The sequence below is a fragment of the Trachypithecus francoisi genome, unplaced genomic scaffold, assembly GCF_009764315.1.
Source record: "Trachypithecus francoisi isolate TF-2019V2 unplaced genomic scaffold, Tfra_2.0 Lachesis_group12, whole genome shotgun sequence".
Taxonomy (NCBI): domain Eukaryota; kingdom Metazoa; phylum Chordata; class Mammalia; order Primates; family Cercopithecidae; genus Trachypithecus; species Trachypithecus francoisi.
This window is the reverse complement of record NW_022681457.1, coordinates 102,421,653-102,444,893: the sequence shown is the minus strand read 5'-3', so window position 1 is coordinate 102,444,893 and position 23,241 is coordinate 102,421,653. Positions and strand designations below refer to the sequence as shown.

General features: G+C 41.6%; 1 protein-coding gene across 2 annotated transcripts in view; it reads left to right on the top strand.

Annotated features, from left to right (window-relative positions):
* The window catches only part of ZBTB40 (zinc finger and BTB domain containing 40), a 79,438-nt gene that overhangs the window by 39,536 nt on the left and 16,661 nt on the right, over window positions 1-23,241 (top strand). For both annotated transcript variants that reach the window (XM_033227911.1, XM_033227909.1), the window contains 10 exons: window positions 669-802; window positions 10,804-10,996; window positions 11,611-11,753; window positions 15,740-15,932; window positions 17,676-17,812; window positions 18,206-18,407; window positions 18,775-18,908; window positions 20,853-21,021; window positions 21,340-21,798; window positions 22,558-22,764. In XM_033227911.1, the coding sequence (XP_033083802.1) occupies window positions 669-802; window positions 10,804-10,996; window positions 11,611-11,753; window positions 15,740-15,932; window positions 17,676-17,812; window positions 18,206-18,407; window positions 18,775-18,908; window positions 20,853-21,021; window positions 21,340-21,798; window positions 22,558-22,764 (1,971 nt within the window). The remainder of the gene's footprint in view (window positions 1-668; window positions 803-10,803; window positions 10,997-11,610; window positions 11,754-15,739; window positions 15,933-17,675; window positions 17,813-18,205; window positions 18,408-18,774; window positions 18,909-20,852; window positions 21,022-21,339; window positions 21,799-22,557; window positions 22,765-23,241) is intronic.

The following is a 23,241-nucleotide window of genomic DNA, read 5'->3' as shown; positions in this document are numbered from 1 at the left end:
CTGTTAGGTAGAAAACCAATATTCAGTGCAATACCATTCTGGGCCGTTCTTCTTTTAAAAGTGTCTGTGTTTTTGAACGTTGAAAGTCCAAACGTGAACTACAGAGCAGAAAAGCAGTATTGGAATAATGAGGTACCATTTCGATAATTATCTGTTTTTTTTATTTTGTTTTGTTTTCTCTTGAGACGGAGCCTTGCTCTGTTGCCTAGGCTGAAGTACAGTGGCGTGATCTCAGCTCACTGCAACCTCTGCCTCCTGGGTTCAAGCGATTTTCCTGCTTCATCCTCCCAAGTAGCTGGGATTACAGGCATGCACCACCACGCCTAGCTAATTTTTTGTATTTTTAGTAGAGATGGGATTTCACCATGTTGGCCAGGCTGGTCTCGAACTCCTGACCTTGTGATCCACCCGCCTCGGCCTCCCAAAGTGCTAGGATTATAGGCATGAGCCACCACGCCCTGCTGATCATCTTCTATTTTAACCAGGCTGAGGCCAGCACAAAGGAGGAAGCTGTGAGAGATACTGTTGTCTGTTATTCATAACTAATGTGCTAGATAGAGATCAGTTAGGTGCAGTATATGACCTGAAGATGCTCAGACAGCTGAAACTTGTAAAAATTGGTTTCAAATAATGAATTTCTGATTTGTTTTATTTTGTTCCACATTTAGCATGTGAAAGGAAACATTACCAGCTGAATTTTCTTCTAGAAAATGAAGATATCTTCTCAGATGCACTCATGGTTACCCAGGATGTTTTAAAAAAACTAGAAGTGTGTTCAGAAATTAAAGGTCCACAGAAGGAGGTAGGTACCTCTGACTTTTGTACTTGTTTGCTAGTTAGTGTTCTCAGGATACCTTACTAACTTTCCATATGGGGCGGAAATAGCCCAGGGTTTCAATGTTTTGAAACTTTAATTTTTAAAAATTTATTCCCTAAAGGGCAGTCTCGCAAAAGTACTCAGGCAAGATACTTTCAAAATGAAGTTACATTTTGATCACCAGGAGAATCCTAGCTTCTAACCAGTTTTGATCCAGGATACTTAACTGATCATACCATTTCCTCCTGATTAATCACAGGTAAATTTAAGAAGGTAGCCGTGTATAACCCCAAACCTGAGACTTAAACAATTCAAATTAAAACAAAACAGCAGATACTCAAAATTTGAACAAAAAGGACTTTATATATATGAATTACTGGTAAAATACATCCAATATTTAGGAATAACAGTGGCCATTTTCAGACATAAAAACAGTAATGGTAAACATTTATTGAACACTTTCTGTATTAAGCTTGGCATATGTGTTATCACATTTAATTTTCACAAAAATCATCAGTGTGGGTATTATTGTTAAGTCCTGTTTTATACATGAGAAAACTGTCTCAAAGAGGTGGTGTGATTTGGAGAAGGTCACAGAGCTCATATGACCCTGAGCCAGAATTGAAACCTCAGCATTCTGACTTTAGAGCTGCTCCCTTACACACTGAGTTATACTGCCTCCCAACAGGGTAAAAGTGATGCATATATGTATAAGTGTTTAGGAATCGCCTGACAGAAAACTGCCAAATGGCTATCATGCTTCCTTAGCTGACCTCTTTTTTAAAGTAACTCAGTTGAGACGCTTTCCCACCTGTGTGATCGCTCAGTACTTGATTCTTCACACCTGATCCTGCAGGATTCACTCCACAACCAATTTAGGATTGCATTTGTTTCCCTTTTCTCCTAGCTCTGCTTCCCCATTCTGAGAGGCCGCTGGCAGAGCGAGAGGCCACTGCCCCAGCAGGCTTGCTCCTCTGATTGGTAGGGGGTAGTGTGGGTTGGTCCTCCCATGTTGCTGTAGGCAATTTTGTGTTAATCCAAGTAATACATGCCTTCTAATAATTAAATGTTTTCCTGATTCATAGCAAGTTACTTTTTTAAAAAACAAATTCAAGGTCTGGTATTTATTTTAGCTGTGTTAATTGACAGTTGGCTATACATTGTTTTCTTGGGAGACAAGCTAGTTACAAGGCTGGGCTAACCCTGATGACTCTCTTTGGGAGGTTTCAAGTCATAAATCCTTGGTACTCTTTGTACTGATTATGCTGAAGGACATTATGGTTTTATATTTTTGCACTTGCATGTTCTCTTAGCTGTTCAATCCATCATTTTTTGTCATTAGTTTGTTACCTTGATAGCTTCTAGACACACCTCTTCATTTTCTCTTAAGGCTTCCTCTCCACTTAACTTTGGCTACAGAGGAGTAATGTTATTCCTTAGATCAGCAATACTCAAGTTATTAGTGTCACCTTTATACTTAGGTGAACTGTGTCTTATGCATTTTTTTTAACGTTGGTACCTAAAAGTATGTGGCATATAACAGGTGGTCAAGAAATGTCTGTTATACATGCATTCGTTCAACATTTCTTTCTTTTTTTCCATTTCTTGTTCTAATCTTTTGATGGCAATATCGTTAATGGTCCTTTAAAAGAACACTGATTTGCTGTTCGTGATCATTATAGGCTTATATTATTTCTTCCTCAGTTTTAGAGATCAGAGTAGGAGCTCTGCAAATCACTTGGTGGCTGTTTTTAAAGCCCATTCTGTTACAGTCCATAATAAATCTTTGAACTTCAAAAAGAAAAAGGGAACAGATACTTTAAGAACATAAGATTAAACAGAGTTAGGGAGATGCTGCTTTGTACTTGGGCCTCTACTTCTGTCTCTCTCTCTCATACTTTGTTTCAGACAGCCTTGTTGAGCTATGATCGACATGCAGTAACCTGTACATAGGTATAGTGTACAGTGTGATTGGTTTTGGTATATGGCCTGAAACCATCACCACAGTCAAGATGGCAAACATCTCCATCACCCCCAAAAGTTTCTTCGTGTCCGTGTGTACTCCCTCTCTCCTGCCCCTTCCACTTACCCATGTCCCAGGTAGCCGCTGGTCTGCTTTCGGTCACTGTACATAAGTTTGTATTTTCTAGAGTATTGTATAAATGGAGTCATATGGTATGTATTTTTTGTCTGGCTTTCATTCAGCATAAGTATCTTGAGATTCATCCATGTTTTTGTTTTTTTTTTCCTTTTTTCTTTTTCTGTGAACTCTACAGAGATACGCCCCTACTGTTGTGTGTTCATTCCTTCTTATTGCTGAGTCATGTGTATTGTGTGGATATGCAATTCATTTATCCAGCTCTACTATTTACTAGCATTGTGACTTTAGGCAGATTCATCTTTATAAGCCTCAGTGCCCTTGTTTGTAAAATGGGGATACTATCACCTACATCATGGGGTCATTGTGAATTACGATTATTTATATAAAATTCATAGTAAAACGCCAGACACTCAGTAGGAGATCAGTAGGGAACAACTGCTATTGTTTGTTTATACATTAACTCAGTATTTTAGACCTAATAGACCTTGAAACCCCCTTTTCACTGAATGCCTTATAATATCCTGGTGCCATGGCCATTTACTCTGACACATGAGATGGTTTGCTGTTACTTTAAGCTTAATTTGTAAGGCATGCTTTCAGATAAGTACCACCATCCACTTGGAAGTAGCTTCTTAAACTTCAAGGGCAGTGTCTAGTCTGAAGCAATCACTTTCTAGAACAGTCTCTAGAGGAAGTAGCTTCCTGTACTGCAGGGGTAGTGTCTAGAATGAAGCAATCAGTCTCTAGCAATGTATAGAAAAATCATCTGAGGTGCTTGTTACAATGTATACCTCCAGAACTCATTTCCATAGTGTCTGATTCTTAGGTTGTGGTAGAACTTGGGAATCTACATCTTTAACAGGCTCCCCATGGGTTGCTGTTTTGGAACCTGTAGACTACATTTTGAGAAGCATAGCTGGAGAAGTGAATGGCTTACAAAACTCTTAGTGTGTGATGGCAGATGTCATAATGTCTGTGCTGGCACCTTTCAGTGGCATGAGAAGCCACCGAATACCCATTTTCCTCATTTGCTTGCCCTTTGATTTAGCAGATATTTACTGAGCAACTGATATGTACCAGACTGAGCCGCTTGCTAGGCAGAGAAACTTCCAATAAGACTTGATCCCTGTCCTTAAAGAGTATCTTGACAGCAGAGAAATCCTGCCACATGTGTGGTTATTTTGGGGGAAGTATGCACAAGAGTCGCCAAATTACAGATTTCACCATAAGGCTTCAGCAATGAGCGCATTTAAGAGCTGTTCACTTAGAACAACATTGTTTCACATTTCCGTACAATTTTACAGTTTGTTTGGGGTATTTTGTTTTTCTGTTTATACATTTTTAGCTCCCCAAGAGCTTTGAGTGGTGTCCTGTGATTGGTCGTCGTTTGGTTAATCATAACTTGAGAACAGCTTAACATTAAAAATAGTCTACTCCTGGATGTGTCATTCCATTTCTGAAACACAGCTGTGAGGTGTGCACCTGGGCAGGATTGAGTTTAGGGAGGACACCATGAACTAGTGTCCCAATTGTTTTATTTCCTGAGATCAGTGATGAAAGGTGGCAAAGCCATTCCCTGAGCAGTGATTGCAGCAACATGAGAAGAAGCTGGGCTACTTGAATTGTGAGAAACCAAAGCCAAAACTTATTAAAGAGAAATCTCTCAGGTGCTGGAGTGGGACCATGTCTTCTGCGTGTCTTTCTATCAGTATAATATCCCTTACCCATGAGAAAAGCAGATAGTGACCTAAGAGGTCACTTCTGACCTTTGGCTAAGCTGAGTAAAACTTTAATTTAGAGCCAGACTCATACTGTTTTTCAGTTTTTATGCTAGATTTTTGGTTTTTGTTTTTTGGTTTTTTGTTTGTTTGTTTTTGAGACTGAATCTTGCTCTGTTGCCCAGGCTGGAGTGTAGTGGTGCAATCTCAGCTCACTGCAGCCTCGGCCTCCCGGGTTCAAGTGATTCTCCTGCCTCAGCCTCCTGAGTAGCTGGGACTGCAGGCACGCGCCACCATGCCTGGCTAATTTTTGTATTTTTAGTAGAGACGGGGTTTCACCATATTGTTCAGGCTGGTCACGAACTCCTGACCTCAGGTGATCCACCCGCCTTAGCCTCCCAAAGTGCTGGGATTACAGGCGTGAGCCACCGTGCCCAGCCTTTTTTTTTTTTTTTTTTTTTTATTTATGTTTTAGGAATCATTTATTTAACTCTTCTGGACATTAGCATTAACAAGTTTTGACACTGCCACTTATTTGCTCTGTGGCTTTAGGCAAGTTGTTTTGCCTCTCTGTGCCAGTTTTCATGTGGGTAAAAACAAATAAAGGCAAGGTAGGGGTTGGACAGGGCGCTGGCATTTTCCAGTTCTCTCATCTGTATTTTCTGACATGTGTCTGCCTCCCAACATGCAGGCAGCAGAGATGCTACAGATTGAGAACAGCGTGGAGCTAACAAGACTTGCATACAGTGAGATACAGTGGATGATTTTGTGAGTGGCTGGGATACTTTCTGGAGGTTGAAAATTGTTTTTATTTAGCTGGCATCACGTGTCCATTAACGGCACTCAGCATCCCCAGGGATTGAGCGTGGCTTGCACCTCAGTGACAGACAAGCCCCACTGGGACTGTGAGGCTCAGGGAATTTCACTGGGGATTCAGACACCACCCATGGTCCCTGCAGACCAGGCGGTGCTCAGAAGCATGGAGGCATCAGAGATCCCGTTCTCATCCAGGACACCACGTTGCCTGGGAGGCACCACATTGATACTAAAACAACTAAGTTAGGGTAGACATAGGAATATCAGAGAGAGTTGCAGGGGGACGCCGTAAACACATTCACGTACCGCAGGGAGCACCGGACCAGCTGAATTGGGGACCCTTTCTAGCGCCAGGCTTCTGGGATTCCTTTGAGCGCCTTCTGTGTGCAATCTACTGGTCCAAACTGGCCTATGCAAAAAGTTAACTTGTTGGCTCCTGTGACTTCATAGTGTGAAAGGAGAGATAGCTCTGGCCATGGCTGGGTACAGGTATGGCAACACTATCATCGGGACCTGGGTTCTTTCTCCCTGTCTCAGCAATGCTTCCTCTCTGCGGCCTCCACTTTCGGAAAGGCTTGCCCTCATGGTGACAGAAATGGCAGCAGCTGCTCTAACTTCAGGTGCAATCCAACAGAAAGTGGCCAAAGCTGTGGTAGGTGGCACACAGTCACAAGGTAAAGTCCCACGATAGGCCGTCTGCACCTTGAGGAGCAAGGAAGCCAGTGGTGGATCGGTCCAAGTCCCAAAACCTTAAAAGTAGGGAAACAGGTAGTGCAGCCTTCAGTCTTTTGCCAGAGGCCGGAGAGCCCTTGGCAAACCACCGGTGTGAGTCCAAGGATCCGAATGCTGAAGAACTTGGAGCCTGATGTTCGAGGGCAGGAAGCATCCAGCATAGGAGAAAGATGAAGGCTGGAATTGTCTTCCTTCTTTATTCCTAGCCATGTCTCTGCTTTTAATTAATTGTGTATACAGCAAAGTGGGTCTTCAACTAGAATAAGGAGATAGCTTTTTCTACTATTGATTTCTGTGCTTTTTGATCGCGACTCTTCACCTAAAAATCTAGAAGACTCCCAAAGCTGAAGACCTAGTAGCATTTTTTTCCCCTTCAACTTTATTTCAAAGGCAAACACGTCTCTTCTCCTATGTGAATCTGGTGTTTTCAGCCGTGTTGCTGCTGTGGAGGTTTGTCAAGTGCAGATCTGTGTTTGGAGGGCTCTGTTCACTGACAGGGTTGGGTAGCCCTCTTGAGAGTGAGTTAATGAGATTCATTTTACATGTCTATGAAAGGTGAAAATAAGTAGTTGTTTTTCCAAATCTCCTTTCTGTTAATGATTAAGCTTAAGATATGCAGCCATGGATTGAAGGGCTAATGGTTTTATGGCAAGGGAATTTTATTTAATTAAACATTTATTGAGCACCTACTATATACCAGTTTATTCATTGAGACCAAGAAAAGTGATACAAATTGTCTACATACTACCCAGTATTCAAAGTGGTATTGATTCTGGTAAGTCTAATAGAACCCAGTGTAAATAGATTCAATTATGCTTAAATCCGGGAGGTAGAACTAGGTGAAAGGGGTGCCAGCTACTCTCCTTACTAGACCTGTGACCTTAGGCAAGTTACTTAACCTCCTTGAAGTTCATCTAAAATAGTAGTAGTAACGTCTCCCAGGCCTGGTGTGAGGAGGAAGGTAGATGGCACGGTGTCTGGGATGATATGGAGCGATTATAGTCTCTATCATTATTGCCATTACCCAGCCCTCAGCAGTCAACGGAGGCCTGAGTGAACAAGAATATAGTATAACTCAAACAGATCTGAAGGCAGTAGGCAAACAATTGGGGTAAATAAGTCAATTCAGTTAAAAGGCTTGAGTTAAGGGAAAGATTAAATGGTTTTTCACTTATAGAGGAAAAGAAATGGTCTCATCTTGAAATATATTTACCTACATTTCACTTATAGGTAAAGTACTTAGATTACTTCTGTGACCATGCATTAACATGAATTTATTGAAGTATCTTTACTCCTGAGAATTAAGAGTTAGTTCCAAATGTATGGTTAAAGAACTTAGCCCTTTCAACAGAACTCTGTTTTGGTCAGCTTTTGGAGTTCTGTTACATGATAGTAATTGATGAACCCCTGCCTATCCTAATATCCTAATCCCCTTCTGTTTAGGCAGAAAAACTGTTGCAGAAAAGGGCTTGCTTGCTTATTCCACTGTGGAGCCCTAGGCAGCTTTAGGGGGCTGATGGAGTAACTGCTGTAGTGCTGGCATGAGTGTAGGTCCCCAGTAGGTTCTGAAAGAAAGAGCAGAGAGAGCAGGGCTGTCCATGCAGCTAACTGCCCTCTCCTGGCCCTTTCATCAGCCCACCCCTGCTTCTCTTCCCAGATGGCCGCCCTAGCATCACTGTTGAGCAATGAAGTGAACAAATGTTTTAATTTCACTGCTGAGTAGTTCTGCAAAGAGGGAGACAGCAGAGAGGATAATGAGAAGCGTATCAGATGCCACCATTGATGAAAGCTTCTCTTCCCCACTGGCTCAAATGATAATGCCAGACAAATTGGATACCGAGAGATGTGGATTTGGGATATTCAGAGAGTTTCAGGTGAAAAAAAAAAAAGCCTGGCCTAGGCTAGAATGAGATAGCTGTATGCTGTATTAATTGAGATGCACAAAAGGCAGGTAGGAAGGAAAGGGAAAATAAAAAGGAAGAAACATGTTTACTGAGGTTATTAGCAGCAAGCGGCTCTGTATTAGTTATCCAGTGCTGTATCACAAATTGCTCTAAAATCTAGCAGCTTCAAACAACAAACATTTATTACTACAGCTCCCATGGGTCAGGAATCCAGGTACAGCTCATCTGAATCCTCTGGCTCAGCCGCTCACAGGCTGCAGTCAAGGTGTCAGCCAGGGCTGCATCTCAAGGCTCAGCCCAGGGAGTACCTTTTTCTAAGCCCACTCTCATGGCTGTTGGCAGGCTTCAGAAGATCCACTTCCAAGCTTACTCCCTGACTGTTGGCTGGAGACATCAGTTCTTTGCCACCTGGGTGTCTCCATAGGGCAGCTCACAACGTGGCAGCTTGCATCTCACAGAGCAAGGGCAGAGAAAGAAAACACAGGCAAGATGGAAGTCAAAGTAGCCTGACCTCAAAAGTAGCATCCTGTAACTTTTACCATATTCTCCTTCTTAGAAGCAAGTCATGAGGTTCAATCCAACAGCATGAATATCCAGAGTCAGGTATCATTAGGATCCATTTTAGTTGCTGCCTGCCTTGGGGTCCCTACTGCTGTCAGTGAAAAGGCGTTTTAAAGAGATTTCAAGCCAACTAACAAAAGCATGAAAAGTTGATTTAATTTAGCCAAAGGGGATTAAGCATTCAACTGACATCTTCATTTCTTGTTTATTATTTTTTAAATACAAGATGAGTTACCTTAGGTTCTCAGAAGTTTCTTATGCTAATGATATGTTGATGTGGATTATTAAACTGTGTTTTCTCTATGTGTACTTTTGGAGATGACTGAAAAACACAGGAAACTTTTAAAGTTTAATGTAGCTTTTTTATACAGACATCCTGTGATTAGGAAGCAAGCTAAAGCAAAGCCAAGAAACACAAGGTCTAACTCATTTATAATTTCTACTTGGGAGGAGAGGAGAAAGATAAAATCTCTCTAAATAAAAATCTTAAACATATACTTACTACCAGAATTGGTAATAACAGCTGTCTAGCTAAATTTTGCTGTGTTGATACAGTATTCATGAGCTCCTTCAGTGTGGTGGGGAGACTGTGTGTGTGTAGAAAACTAACCTTTTGCTCTCTAAAGACTCTGGTGAGAAAATTTTTCTATTTTATAATCTTGACACTAAAAAAATGAAAGGTAGATGGTAGTTTTGTCAAGTAGAAATATAAAGACTCTACATATGACTGTACACACGAAATTCAGTTTTGATTACCAGATTTTTTCAAGTAAATTAATTATTGCTAAAATAGAAATATGAATCCTACCTTCCAATTGACCTTCCTCGCATTTGCATGAGAGATGTTCTGTCAGACCAAAGAAAGGAATGCTAATTTTGTTTATTTTGCCACTGGGGTTGTTGATGTCTTAGAAGGGTCTAGAAGAGTCAAGATGATGACTTTGATTTTATATGCGCCCCTGAGGCCTCTGGAGGGAGGATAAGGTGTGTCCAGCAGAAACTGTGTGGCAGCTCTGGATTCTCTGGATTGAAACAGTGCAGGGTTAGAGCTGCTTTTCAGAGTGGTTTGCGTAAAGGTGATAGTTAAAGCGATACATGTGAGAGCTTTTCAAAAGAGAGCGTATAAAAGGAGAAAAAACATAAAAGATTGAGACCAGTCTTAGGTGCTGTTAATGGTTATGGATTTGGAAGAAGAACCAGTGGGAAAGGCTGAAAAGGAGTGGTCAGGAAGGCAAGTTCTTATCCCACATACTTCAGTGCTGCTGAAATCAGAAGAGAATTGTGATACAGAGGCACTGCCAGATGCCACTGAAAGGTCAAGTGGCACAAAGCCAGAGGCAAGGCCCGTTATATAAACGTTGGTTAGGGGAAGAAGCTGTGAAGCCCCTTCAGGCTGAAAGCAGTCATTCACATGGCATAATTAACATGTGAGTCATATGTTCTTACAGCTGGCAACTACAAGCCAACACATTGTTAGCCTTAATTGTTACCGACTATATCTAAAATTAATAAGGCTCATGTCTTTTTAAATAGCCTGTCATTTATAATGTAAATGATTTAAGGTATTCTTTTTTCCTAAATTGTGAGATGTTAATTGCATTCTCAAATAATAAAATGACAGTTCATTAGATTTAAATTCAGACATCCTTGCCCATGAAATACTTAAAATGCCAGATTCAGAAAGGTATAATTAGGTAAGAAGTGCATTAAGTTTATGAAAAATTCACTGAGCCCCTACTGTGTGCCAGGCTATGCTATTTGCTGAAGATACAGAGGATACAGAACAGCATAATTCGTGTCTTCAAGAAGTCTAGTAGGAGAAAAAATGTAATAATTATAGTATGACAAATGTCAAATTAAAAACAGTGAAGGAGGAGGTAGGGCCTGTGGCCAGGAAGGGCCTCCCAGCAGAGGTAACCCCTGAGCAAGGTTCGAGCATGGAGTCGTGGAATTGGAGTCCTCCAGAAGACAGGGGTGGGAACATGGGACCGCGGGGCTTGTTGGAACTGCCACTGGGGAAGAAAGTGTGGTGGATGAGGAGCTACAGGAGAGGCTGGCAGGAATCAAACTGTTGAGGGCCTTGTTTGCCAAATGCAGGGAGTGGATGGTTCTTGTGGTTCGCTAATCTATCTTTCTGGTACTTTTGTTCCATAGACTGTAGTGAAATGTCTCGAGGGTGAAGGAGGACATTCAGCATTCCAGAGAATCCTGGGTAAAGTAAGAGAGGGGAGCCTGGATGTTCAGACCGTTGTGTCCCTGTTGAGGCTGTACCAAGATTCTAATCCTGCAGTAAAAACAGCACTGTTAGACAGGAAGCCAGAAGATGTAGACACAGTGCAGCCAAAAGGTAGGAGAAGATCCTATGGATTGGAATGGCAGGGTTTTATTTTGGGATGATGCTATAAAGTTTGTTCCAGTGATACGTTTCTTTGGTAGCTTAGTTATTAAGTGGTTTTCACATAAGTTTCACATGTAAATTCCAGAAGCTGCATGTTAAATATACACCAACTAAATTTGAGTCTCCATTTCTATCCCACAGTTAACTAGTCTGACACCTTGAAGTTGGAGAATATCATCAATGTTCTCCTGCCCTTCAAAAAGCCACACATCCAAATCAATGACTTGAGTACCCAGGGTGGACTGGTTTGCTGACAGCACTTTAAGGCTGAAGCTTCTCTCATTTGGGTTAGGTACAAAACAGTGGCCTTGCCAACCAGAAGTTAACCTCTGACTGGCTCTGCAGCTTTGTGTTTCAACAGATAAATGAAACATTTTTCCTTTCATAGAGTTTAAACAGAATAATAAAGTATTTTCCTCTGTAAAAGAGATTCTGCATTCAGGTGCTCAGAATAAGCTGAAAATCACTTTACTATTCTGTTAGATCTCTCTTGACAAACCATGCTGTCATTTTCTTCAGATTGACTAGCTTCTCTTGTGTGTCTCTAACTCTTTCTCCCCCAGGGAGCACAGAGGAGGGAAAGACCTTGTCTGTTCTGTTACTAGAACACAAAGAGGACCTGATACAGTGTGTAACACAGCTGAGACCTATTACGGAGTTCCTGGAAACAGCCAAGGAGGAATTCCTGACTGGCACTGAAAAAAGGGTAACTGTGTCAAGTGTCTCCTCCCTCCTCCTGAATTCATATAGCACTTAAAAAAAATTCTTTTTGTGGCACATAGCATTTTATACTTTGCAGTATTTTAATACGTACTGCATAGTGAGCACCTTGAAGTTGAGGTGCTTGTTTTGTATCCTGTCGCTTTCCTCGCAGTAGCTTGCTTAAGGCCTTGCACATGGAGCCATAAGGAAAATGGATAGGTTGGTGGGTGGGTGGGTGGTTGGATGGATGGATGGATGGATGGATGGATGGATGGATGGGTGGGTGGATGGATGTGTGGGTGGATGGATGGATGGACAGGTGGACAGATGGACAGATGGATGGATGGACGGACAGATGGACAGATGGATATATGCTATTCTTGCTCTGACTCTATCACTTTTTACTGTAAACAACTGTATCAAGAGTTAAAATGTTAAGGAAATTTTGTAATTATTATGACACCTTTCCTCTTTATAGAAATGTACTGTACATTCAGAATATGTAGAAAATGGGGAAAGCAATCAAAAAGAAAAAAATTTACATTTCACCACTCAGAGATGACACTGCTAACATGCTGAAGCATGTGTTCCCCTCTTTTTTTTTTTTTTCCTGAGGCGGAGTCTCGCTCTGTCTTCCAGGCTGGAGTGCAGTGGCACGATCTTGGCTCACTGCAAGCTCCACCTCCCGGGTTCACACCATTCTCCTGCCTCAGCCTCCCGAGTAGCTAGGACTACAGGCGCCTGCCACAACGCCCAGCTATTTTTTTGTATTTTTAGTAGAGACGGGGTTTCACCATGTTAGCTAGGATGGTCTCGATCTCTTGACCTCGTGATCCGCTCGCCTGGCCTCCCAAAGTGCTGGGATTATAGCCGTGAGCCACCGCATCCGGCCGTGTTCCCCTCTTTCTTATTTGAGTCATCCCAGGGTGGCGTTATACAGAACATATGGTTTTCTAACTTGACTTTTTACTCAATATCTTAATACATGTCTATACGTATAATATGGATTTTGTATCCTGTCTAATGGACATTCCATAATTCATTAATTCTTTATCATTGGGCATTAGTGTCTTTTTTTTTTTTTTTGGCTATTATAAGTGATGTTGTGAAAAACATTCTTGGACATAAATCTTTCCATACCTCTGAAATTATTCCCTTACTATATTTTCTAAGAAGTGGAAGTTTGGAATCGAGAGTATAAAAATTTTCAAGTGTTTGATACATATTGCCAAATTGCCCTTCAGGAAGGTTGTACCAATTTACTCTCCCACCAGCTAGCTACTAAAATCCTCATAAAACTGCTGGCATGACTTCTCAAGGCAACTAGATAACTATGTTTGTTGGTGTTATTGATTTCAACTTTGTGCTAAAAATACTTTTATATCTGGGAAGAAGGAATAGGGATAGAGTACTTTTGTGGCATCAATTCCTAAAACTGTGGGAAGTGACTTAAGTGTTCAGGAGAGAAAACGTTTAGAAGCCACTGGTATAATGGCTAAGCCCTGAATTTACAGTGACGACTAGATCCTCAATTTTATTTTTCTCAGTGATCTTATGTTGCACATGTGTGCACGTCCACACACACACACACACAAGGGGAACAACCTTTAATCTCAGAATTACATTTTGTGATTTGTTTTTAAAATTTTGAGTCCTTTGAACTTCTTAGAGAAATAAAATAAACAAAGATTAAACTTCTGTCTTTTCTCGTTAGTCTTCCAATTAAGTGTAATTTCAGACACTCAATTTAAGTAAGTTGCTTATAGCTCTAGAAGTTCCTGATTCCCTCTTTAGTGATTTCGTTGGATTACTCATTCAAACCTTTTTCTTATTAGCTAGATTGAATGTGTCCTTTGAACTGTTTCATTATCTTGGTAAAACAGCATTTATAGATAGAGTCCAAACTCAGCCTCATTCTCTGCAGCAAGATAGACCACACTGTCATTTTCTTCTGTCACTTTCAGTTTACTTGAAAGAGAAAGCTGAAGCAGAAGTGCTTAAATTAGTTATAAATCACAAAAACACTTCTTAAGATTGGGGTTCCACCAGACCTTCATTAAGTGATTCCTTCTCATGAAAGTTGAAGCATACTAATAAAGTGGGAGTGGAGAGGTGAATGTTGATTGAATAGCCACAGTATTTTGACATTGTGTGGAATGTGTACCCAGGCCTTTTCCAACTTTTTTTCTGGTTAGAAACCATGCTAATAATGGATGCCATGGCCTTTATAAATATGTTGGGTTTTGTAAGAAGCAGTAACCAGGAACATATTTACATAAGGACTGGAAACAGAAAAAAAACGTAATTACTATAGCTGTCATTTATTTATTGCTTATTGTGTGCCAGGCAATGTGCTGAGGACTTTTTAAAACATTACTGAGTTTTGCCCTCATAGCAACTTTATGACATCATGGATATTACCCTTATTTTAAAGATGAAGAAACAGAACACAGGGAGGTGAAGCAGCTCACCCAAAGACACAGCTGTCTGGGGCTGGTAATAAGAACTTAGACTTCTAACCAAAGCACATTCTCTTAACCCCTGTGAGTACTTCTCCCTAATCATATCAATAACATAGTCATTTCTTAAAGATCACATATGTCCTAGGAGTTAGGCAAGGCCATACAAACAGCACCTTCATTTTACAGTAACAACTGTGCAAGAGTTGGTATTATCTTCTTTTTCAAGTGAGGAAAATAAGGCTTGAAGAATTAAATAACTTGCCCAAAGTCACACAGGCAATAAATATTAGAATTGCAATTTGAACTAGGTCTGTCTGGATTTAAAGCCTGTGCTTACTCTTACCGGTGTCTGGCTGCCTCTTTATGTATCAGATTATTGCTTAGGAACGAAGATTTAGTTCTGAAATCAGTATGGTGTTTAGATACAAGCTCTTAATTTTTAAATTATGATTTATTTAGTAGAAATATATATATTAGACCTGAAAGAGAATGACTATATTCTGCACTGACAAAGAATATGACAGCTTGATTTATTATGTATATATTCCTTTCATATATATAAAACCAATTTGGTTTTAAAGCTAAATTCATTATTTTAAAATGGAAGTTAATTTGATAATGGCAGCCTCTGGCATACTACCATGACTAGGAGCTGGCATTTTCCCAAAGGAAAGCTCAAAATTCAGTTTCTGTGAATCTGTAGATTACATGTATTGAAATAATCCCCTGCTTTATCAGTTCCATAAGAGCTAAGCTATGCATATTATGCCATAGTCCATTAAGAATAGTTCTATTGTAATATAAAAATATCTGTAAAATATCTGTCACGTGTTTTATTTTCATCGTTTTGCTAGAGTTCTGTGCCCTTTTGACTCAAAATCCTCTAGCACACCAAGGAAGGACAAAGGAGTGGAATTGCTGTATGTGGCTGTTGAGAATGAGAGGAATGGATAATGAGGAATCCACAAGAAAAATAATCTAGAAAGGCACTTTAAATCTAATATTTTGGAGTCCACAGACTAATGTACACATTATCTGAGTATTCAGATTACTATGCAAGTAAAGTAAAACAATGGAATTACAACCTATGAAATTATAACCTATGCTAATATTATGAACTTTGCTGAAAAAAGACCAAAAAACATTAAACCATGTTAATTGTCAATCTGTGTTTCTCAATCTTAGTGTTCAAACAAGCCACATGTAAAGAACCAGGTTACTTACTATATCATATAGGCCTAGTTTAGGAATGTTTCCACAAAATGCAAGCTGTTGGAGGCAGAGCATATACACAGGCCTGCAACTGACAAAGAAAGATTTTCACAGTTATTTGTTTGGAAAATATTTTAGATTTTTATTGAAACGAAATAAGGAAGAAACTATAGAAAAAAATAATGCTGGAGACCAACAGAGGAGGACTTGGAGATCGGGCATCTTGTGATGCTATCTTGCTAGGTTTTCCAGTGGTGTGTCAGATAAATGTTGAATTGCCAGTAACTGGTGTCTGGTTGATTGCTTGGCACTGCAGGTGATTCTGAATTGCTGTGAGGGCAGAACACCCAAGGAGACAATAGAAAATTTGTTGCACAGAATGACTGAAGAGAAGACCCTGACTGCTGAGAGTTTGGTAAAACTCCTCCAGGCTGTGAAGATGACTTTCCCAAACCTGGGCCTTCTGCTAGAGAAGTTGCAGAAATTAGCCACTTTGCCAAGTGCCACAGGTATTAGTTAATTGTTGACTCTCTGGACTGGAACCACTCTTCCAGAAAATTATAGCTTGAAACACCCTTTTGGCTCCATGCTGGGGAGATAAGATAATGTTAAGAAATGTCATTGCAGTATAGAAACTAGCTGTCATAAATCAATAATTCTCGATCTCTCCGGAGTTAAGATCTGAAATCTGAGAGGGACTCTTCTGGGTTAAGCTCCCTCATGGTGTTCCTGTGGCTCAGGATTTATTAACATGTGGCTTTCCCAGGGCTGTCCAGGATCACCTGGGAAAGCCACAGGAGCAAATGTGCTCATAAGGCTCAGCACGCTGTCAACCATATTCACAAATAGGAGCAGCAAAGCCTCAAATCTTGATTGCCCCTTTTCTGCTAGAGTGCTGTCTGCTTCCAGCAGTCCCCAGAACTCACTACTCTGGTGTCTGTTCAGCTTGGGGAAATGAGTCCATATCCTATGCCTTAGAAAGACAATCCAATTTAAGCCAACTCTTCCCTGTCCCAGAGCATTTAGGACTCAGATGGTTTTCAGAAAAAGGATATTTGTCCCTAGCCTATAAAAGTAGTGTGTACTTATGCAAACTTGCACAATTCCAAATATAAGGTAGAAAACCATTGAAAATCCTACCACTCAAGTATGCCTATATTAACACCTTGACATATTTTATCTATCATTTTTATAATATTAAGATACTATCGTATTGTATAATTTTATGGTTCCCCATGTAACATTACAGCAGTATTCTTTTTCACAGTTCAGAAAAACTCCCCACAGTCCTAGTTGTTGAAGGCTGTGTGGTTTTCCATCATAAGGACGTGTACGGTGTATTATTCATGCCCTTGTTTCAGAGCACATGTAGCGTAATGGTTAGGACTGTAGGCATTAGTGTCAAGACTACCTGGGACTGCAGCCTCACCTCACCATTCTGTGGCTGTACTACCCTGAGCAAGTGACTTAACCTTTCTGAATCTCATTTGCTGTGTGAAATGGGGTAAGAGTGGTACCTATCACATTCGTTTTTGTGTGGCTAGTATAATACATGTTAAACATTTAGCACAGTGGCCGGCACATGGGCACTCAGTAAATATTAGTTGTTATCTTCACTGTCATCATCAGCACAGATTATGCTTTGACAGTTGCCTTTGTACATAGACAAAGACCTTCAGATAATTTCTTAAGGTTCCGGAAGTGGAGTTACTGAGCTAAAGAAGAGAGTACATTTTTAAATATCTGCAAAGCTAAGAGAAATGCCTGATAGTTTCAATTTTTCTTAACTTTGAAGTAAATATGACCTCTTAGAGAACCTAACAAATTGGCCCAAAGGGCACCTAGTAGAAAAACCACGGGTCAGCTTCACACACACAGCCTTGATTCGTGCTTGTCTTTAGGATCGCCACACGGATCCTCTACCTCAGGCTTGACAAGCACCCCCCCTTGAATCTGCGCATCTGAGTCTCTTACAAGTACAGCCTTCTAATTAACCCCCTGGTGAACAATTGCTAGCTCCTACCACCAGGCACTGACTTTCAAAGTGTTAATGGCTTTATGACCCTGAAGCACCAAGCGATTAAGGGTAGGCGGAGGAGCTCTGAACATATGAGGCCCCAAGCCAGGGCTCTGCAGAGGACACTGAGCTGTCGTGCTGATTGCTATCTTCCTCTCTCATTGGTAGTATCCTGGAGTCTTCTGTAGAAGGTTTTGTTGCATCAAACATTATTGTTTTGCTAATATCCTTACAGTCCAACCAAGCCCTGATGATTATGGGACTGAGCTATTGAGACGCTATCACGAAAACCTCTCTGAGATTTTCACAGACAACCAGATTTTATTAAAGATGATCTCACACATGACAAGTTTAGCCCCTCGAGAAAGAGAGGTAAGAGAGGGAGAGAAACAGAGGGAGGGGAGGGTAAAATGAGAAAGAAGGAAAAAATATGAACACCCACATATACATTTATATTTTCTGTAAATATTACATATGTAGCCATGTTGAGAATTGCTAAGTGGAGGAGAAATAGAAGGTAACTCAGTTTCTAAGGTGGAGTAACAGAATAGTTCTAATTTCTGTGGTAATAAGGAAAGGCATTCAAAAGGACAAATGAAGAACCTTGACATGTATAAGAAATCTCTCAGATTGAGAGATTTGAGGATATTGAAAAACTCCTTCCCCAAACATGTTCACTGTAACCCAATACCTAGACTTGCAGCTCTGCAGCTGGGCCAGTGGCTGGAGAGTCTCTTAAATGAGCATTTGTGTTACATCTTGAAGGTCATGGAGAAACTTGTGAAACGTGACTCTGGTTCAGGTGGTTTCAATTCCCTGGTATCAGCAGTTCTAGAAAAGCAGACTCTCTCTGCCACAGCCGTTTGGCAACTGCTGCTGGTGGTTCAGGAGACAAAGACCTGCCCATTGGACCTGCTCATGGAGGAAATACGAAGGGAGTCTGGTGCCAACGCTTTCTTCCGGGCAGGTAAGTTACCTGACCTCTGGAGGGGTTTTGCCCCCGCTAGAGATGGCTGTCAGGCTTCCTAGAAAATAGGAAGAGTTCTCTTACGGTAGTCACCCACATCCCTAATATTAGAAGTAAGGACTGGTATTTTCGTTCAAGGACACAAGAGTTTGTAAACCTTTTAAAAAATAGATGCAGTAATTATCTTAAACTTACATTCATTATTATACTCTGATTACAGTGCTGTTTGCCATTTTCCCCGCTGCCAGCCTCAGACAGGAGATAGGGGAAATGTGTTTTCATTATGAAGAGTTGAGTGGAGGAAGGGTCAAGGAAAAAACGGTGCTCACTGTTTGACTAATGAGTTTTTGATCCCTCTTTTTTTCAGTGACCACCCCAGAACGTGCCACTTTAGAAACAATCCTGAAGCATAACCACTTGATCTTGGAGGCCATCCAACAGAGGATTGAGTGCAAGTTCTTTACCTCGGAGGAGGAGCACCTGGCAGAGACTGTGAAAGAGGTGTGGTGGGAATAAAAAGCAAAATGCTGGAGAGTTTTACAATTGTTGCCTGAGACTGTCTTCATTCCTAAGGGAGGAACCAATATCTGGTTGGGTTGTTTTCCTTCTTTTTTTTTTTTCTTTTTTGCTTTTGAGACAGAGTCTCGCTCTGTCGCCCAGGCTGCAGTGCAGTGGCACGATCTTGGCTCATGGCAACCTCTGACTTCTGGGTTCAAGCGATTCTCCTGCCTCAGCCTCCCAAGTATCTGAGATTACAGGTGTGCACCACCATGTCCTGCTAATTTTTTGTATTTTTAGTGGAGACGGGGTTTCACCATGTTGGCCAGGCTGGTCTTGAACTCCTGGCCTCAAGTAATTCACCCACCTCAGCTTCCCCAAAGTGCTGGGATTACAGGCGTGAGCCACCATGCCTGGGTGGAACCAATATCTGTACCCCATGCTAGGCTAATGCTTCCTAACACGTTTGCTCTTTTAATCCTTCCAGCTCTACATGGCAGGTGATGTTACCACATTTTATAGACAAGGGTTCTCAGGCCCTAAGGGGTTAAGTTACCTGTCTAAAATGCTCTGGCAGGGAGGAGATGATGTCAGGCTTTGAACCCGGGTTCCTATGACTCAAACCAATTTATTCCATTTTTCTAAACCTGGTATCCCCTGGAGCCCTGATACTGTTCTCTTACCTGTTCTAAGAAGCAGCTTCTCTCAGATGAAGGAAAGTAAAACTGGTCTTATTACATGTTCTATTCTGGCTTCTATAAAGAGCCAAAATAAACATAGATAGAACAAAGCTTTTGCCCGTATGGGGTAGCAAATAATGTCAGCTCATTTTCTGTAAGGCTTCACACAATGTGGCCGGCATCCCAGGAATACCAGGTGGGGACGGGGGGAACTCATGGGTGTCCAGCCCAGGATCATGTGCCTCTTGAGTGGAGAAGAACAAGAAAGGAACATGAAGTTAAACTACAGATTCAAATGTAGTGCCCTTTTGATTCCGGTAGGTGTGGAAGGTATGCAGAAGGGCGGGTTTCTGACTATCTCTATGCAGGTGACAGCCACATGTTGGTCTGACTCAGATGGGAAGAAGATGGCACACATTTCTGTGGGGCTTCAGAGGAGAGATTCATCTGTTAGACCCTCTCCAGCATGCCACAACTTCAGAAATGGGGTTTCTGCAGTTGATCAGTTTTAGCCTCACTAATTAGTCTCCTGCCTGCCTCCAGGGACATCAGGTTTATTTAGATAGACTTGAAAAGAGCAGAAATAAAATATCTTCCAAAATGAAAATTCCATTTGGCCATCTGTGGATGGTTTAGCTTTATTTTCTCAGTGTACCGACTCTTTCTGCTGATAGCTCTAACATTCTGAAAGAGGACGACGGCTTTGAAATAATATTCTTGGACTCTTTAAAGCTTCTATTTGAACCTTCTTTAAAACGCTGAGTTTCTTTGTGAAAGAAAATGACGTTTAAACGGGTATATCTAAGTATCTAAAAATATGAAGCCACTGATCATGCAGAATTACTTCCAGACACTGAGACAATTATATATTATGAAAACTTACTCTGATTTTCAAGACAGACACACCGATGACCAAATCCTATAGCTTTTCAAGCTTTTAGTATTAAAATCCAGAAAAGGTCTCTGGGAGACTCCTAGTTTCCGATAAGCGATTTCTTAAAGAAAATGTTTATGCTTCCCTGCATATATCTTCTTTGTATTTGCACATTTATCTGGATACATGCTTCTTTTTTAGTTTTGTTTTGTTAGTTTTCCTGTTCTTTGGCAAACAGAGCTGTCCACTACATTTATCACAAGGCGATGTATAAACTGCTTATAAATAGAGCAGTGCCTTCCTGGGATTAGCTTTTTTTTTTTTTAAGTTGAAAACCATGGAGAAAATCTGCTGAGATTAACCCCACACCTTTGTCTCCTGGTATTCATTTAGATTCTGAGCATTTCCTCTGAGACAGCCAGCCCTGAAGCTTCCCTGAGAGCAGTGCTGAGCAGAGCCGTGGAAAAATCAGTCTCGGCCATTGAAATATGCCACCTCCTGTGCAGTGTCCACAAATCTTTTCCAGGCCTGCAGCCTGTCATGCAGGAGTTAGCATACATTGGTAAGGAACAGGCCAGGTGGGAAGGGGGTTCCTATCAGCACCCCTGGTTGTTTCCTGAAGAAAGAGGCAGCAGTTCGTATCAGAGTTTATCACAACCTTAAGTTACGTATTCATTTTATACGCTCTCAATACCTAAAAAAGTCGTGAGGCATAGAGGGAAAATGTTCTTTGTGTTTATTGGAAAGTAAAGAGGACAATGATATTACTTCAGAGGGTTTTGAGGATCTCAAGTAGTCTCTAGTCTCCTTTGTGTTAGAAATGTTATAAAGCAAAATAGAAACAGGGTTTGCAGAGCCACGAGCTGTCTCTCTTGTGCAGGTGTCCTTACTAAGGAAGATGGAGAGAAGGAAACGTGGAAGGTGAGTAATAAATTTCACCTTGAAGCCAACAACAAAGAAGATGAAAAGGCAGCCAAAGAAGACAGCCAGCCTGGGGAACAGAATGATCAAGGAGAGACTGGTTCCTTGCCAGGACGGCAAGAGAAAGAGGCTTCTGCCTCCCCAGACCCTGCCAAGAAGAGCTTTGTCTGTAAGGCCTGCGACAAAAGCTTCCATTTCTACTGCCGCCTGAAGGTGCACATGAAGCGCTGCCGGGTGGCCAAGAGCAAACAGGTGCAGTGTAAGGAGTGCAGGGAGACCAAGGATTCCAAGAAAGAGCTGGACAAACATCAGCTGGAGGCCCATGGTGCAGGTGGAGAGCCCGACGCACCCAAGAAGAAGAAGAAGAGGCTTCCAGTGACATGTGACCTCTGTGGGAGAGAATTTGCGCATGCCTCAGGTACGTTCAAGAAGGCAAAGGAACAGAGGATGATAACTGTGGGTTTTATAGTTTGGATTTCAGGCCTTACCCTTTGTTGTGTGCAGTGAGGGCTGTGGGTGGGCTTAGAAAATAGAGCAGGTTCCTACAGATGCAGGGTAATATTTTGAGAAGAGCATGGGCTTTGGAATCAGCCCCCTTAGCTTTGATTTCCCCAAATCTATTAAAGCAGCACCCTGATGCCGCTTACTTTGTTGGATTGTTATGAAGGCTTAAGGTAACAGAGCTAAACACCAGTGCACTGCCTGTAATAGAGCGAGCACACAGTAACTTGTAGCTCTTACTGTTTACCGTGATAACCAGCTACTTAATACCTGGCTCATGTTTCCATGTGCCACTTGTTTCTTGGTAACAAACAAGAGTCATGGAAATCATGGGATGTATAGTCAGAATGGTTTTCCCCTGTCCTAGAATTTGTATAAACCTAAAGAAATATAAAAGCAAGTTGAGTTTCCCTAGTTCTGGGTGTCAGGGTCCTATTTAAGAGAGAGAAGGGATTCCATCCAGGAATGAGGCCAGGTGACTTTGGAGATGCCAGTTGGTGGGCAGAGAGCAGCGTGGCTGTGTGCAGTGGGCACAAGCGTGGCCTGGCGCCCTGGGCTTCGTGCTGTGCTTCCTCCGGAGGCCTGGCCTGTGCTCTTGGCGTCTTGTGCGAGATCGAGATTCCTAACACTGATTAGTAGCATCTCTTCTGGCCTCTGGTATGCGTGGCTTCCCTAGGCATGCAGTACCACAAGCTGACAGAGCACTTCGATGAGAAGCCTTTCTCCTGTGAAGAGTGTGGGGCGAAGTTTGCAGCCAATTCCACCCTGAAGAACCACCTTCGCCTTCACACCGGGGACCGCCCATTCATGTGCAAGCACTGCCTCATGACCTTCACCCAGGCCTCCGCCCTGGCCTACCACACCAAGAAGAAGCACTCGGAAGGTAAGGCGGGCGCAGTTCATTTCTCCCGCAGACTTCACTGTGAACTGCCTAAACCCCATTTGGATTAGGTGTGATATAGATCTCAAAAACAAAACAATTTGATAGCACAACAGGGTGACTATAGTCAATAATAACTTAATTGTACATTGTAAGTAAAGAGTGTGATTTGGATTATGTATTACACAGAGGGTAAATGCTGGAGGGGATGGATCTGGCATTCTCCATGATGCAGCTATTTCATATTGCTTACCTGTATCACAACATCGCATGTACCTCATGAATATATACACCTACTGTGTACCCACAAAAGTGAAGTATCAAAAAAAAATAAGGCCGAGGCGGGCAGATCACGAGGTCAGGAGATCGAGACCATCCTAGCTAACACAGTGAAACCCCATCTCTACTAAAAAATACAAAAAATTAGCCAGGCGTGGTGGCGGGCACCTGTAGTCCCAGCTACTCGGGAGGCTGAGGCAG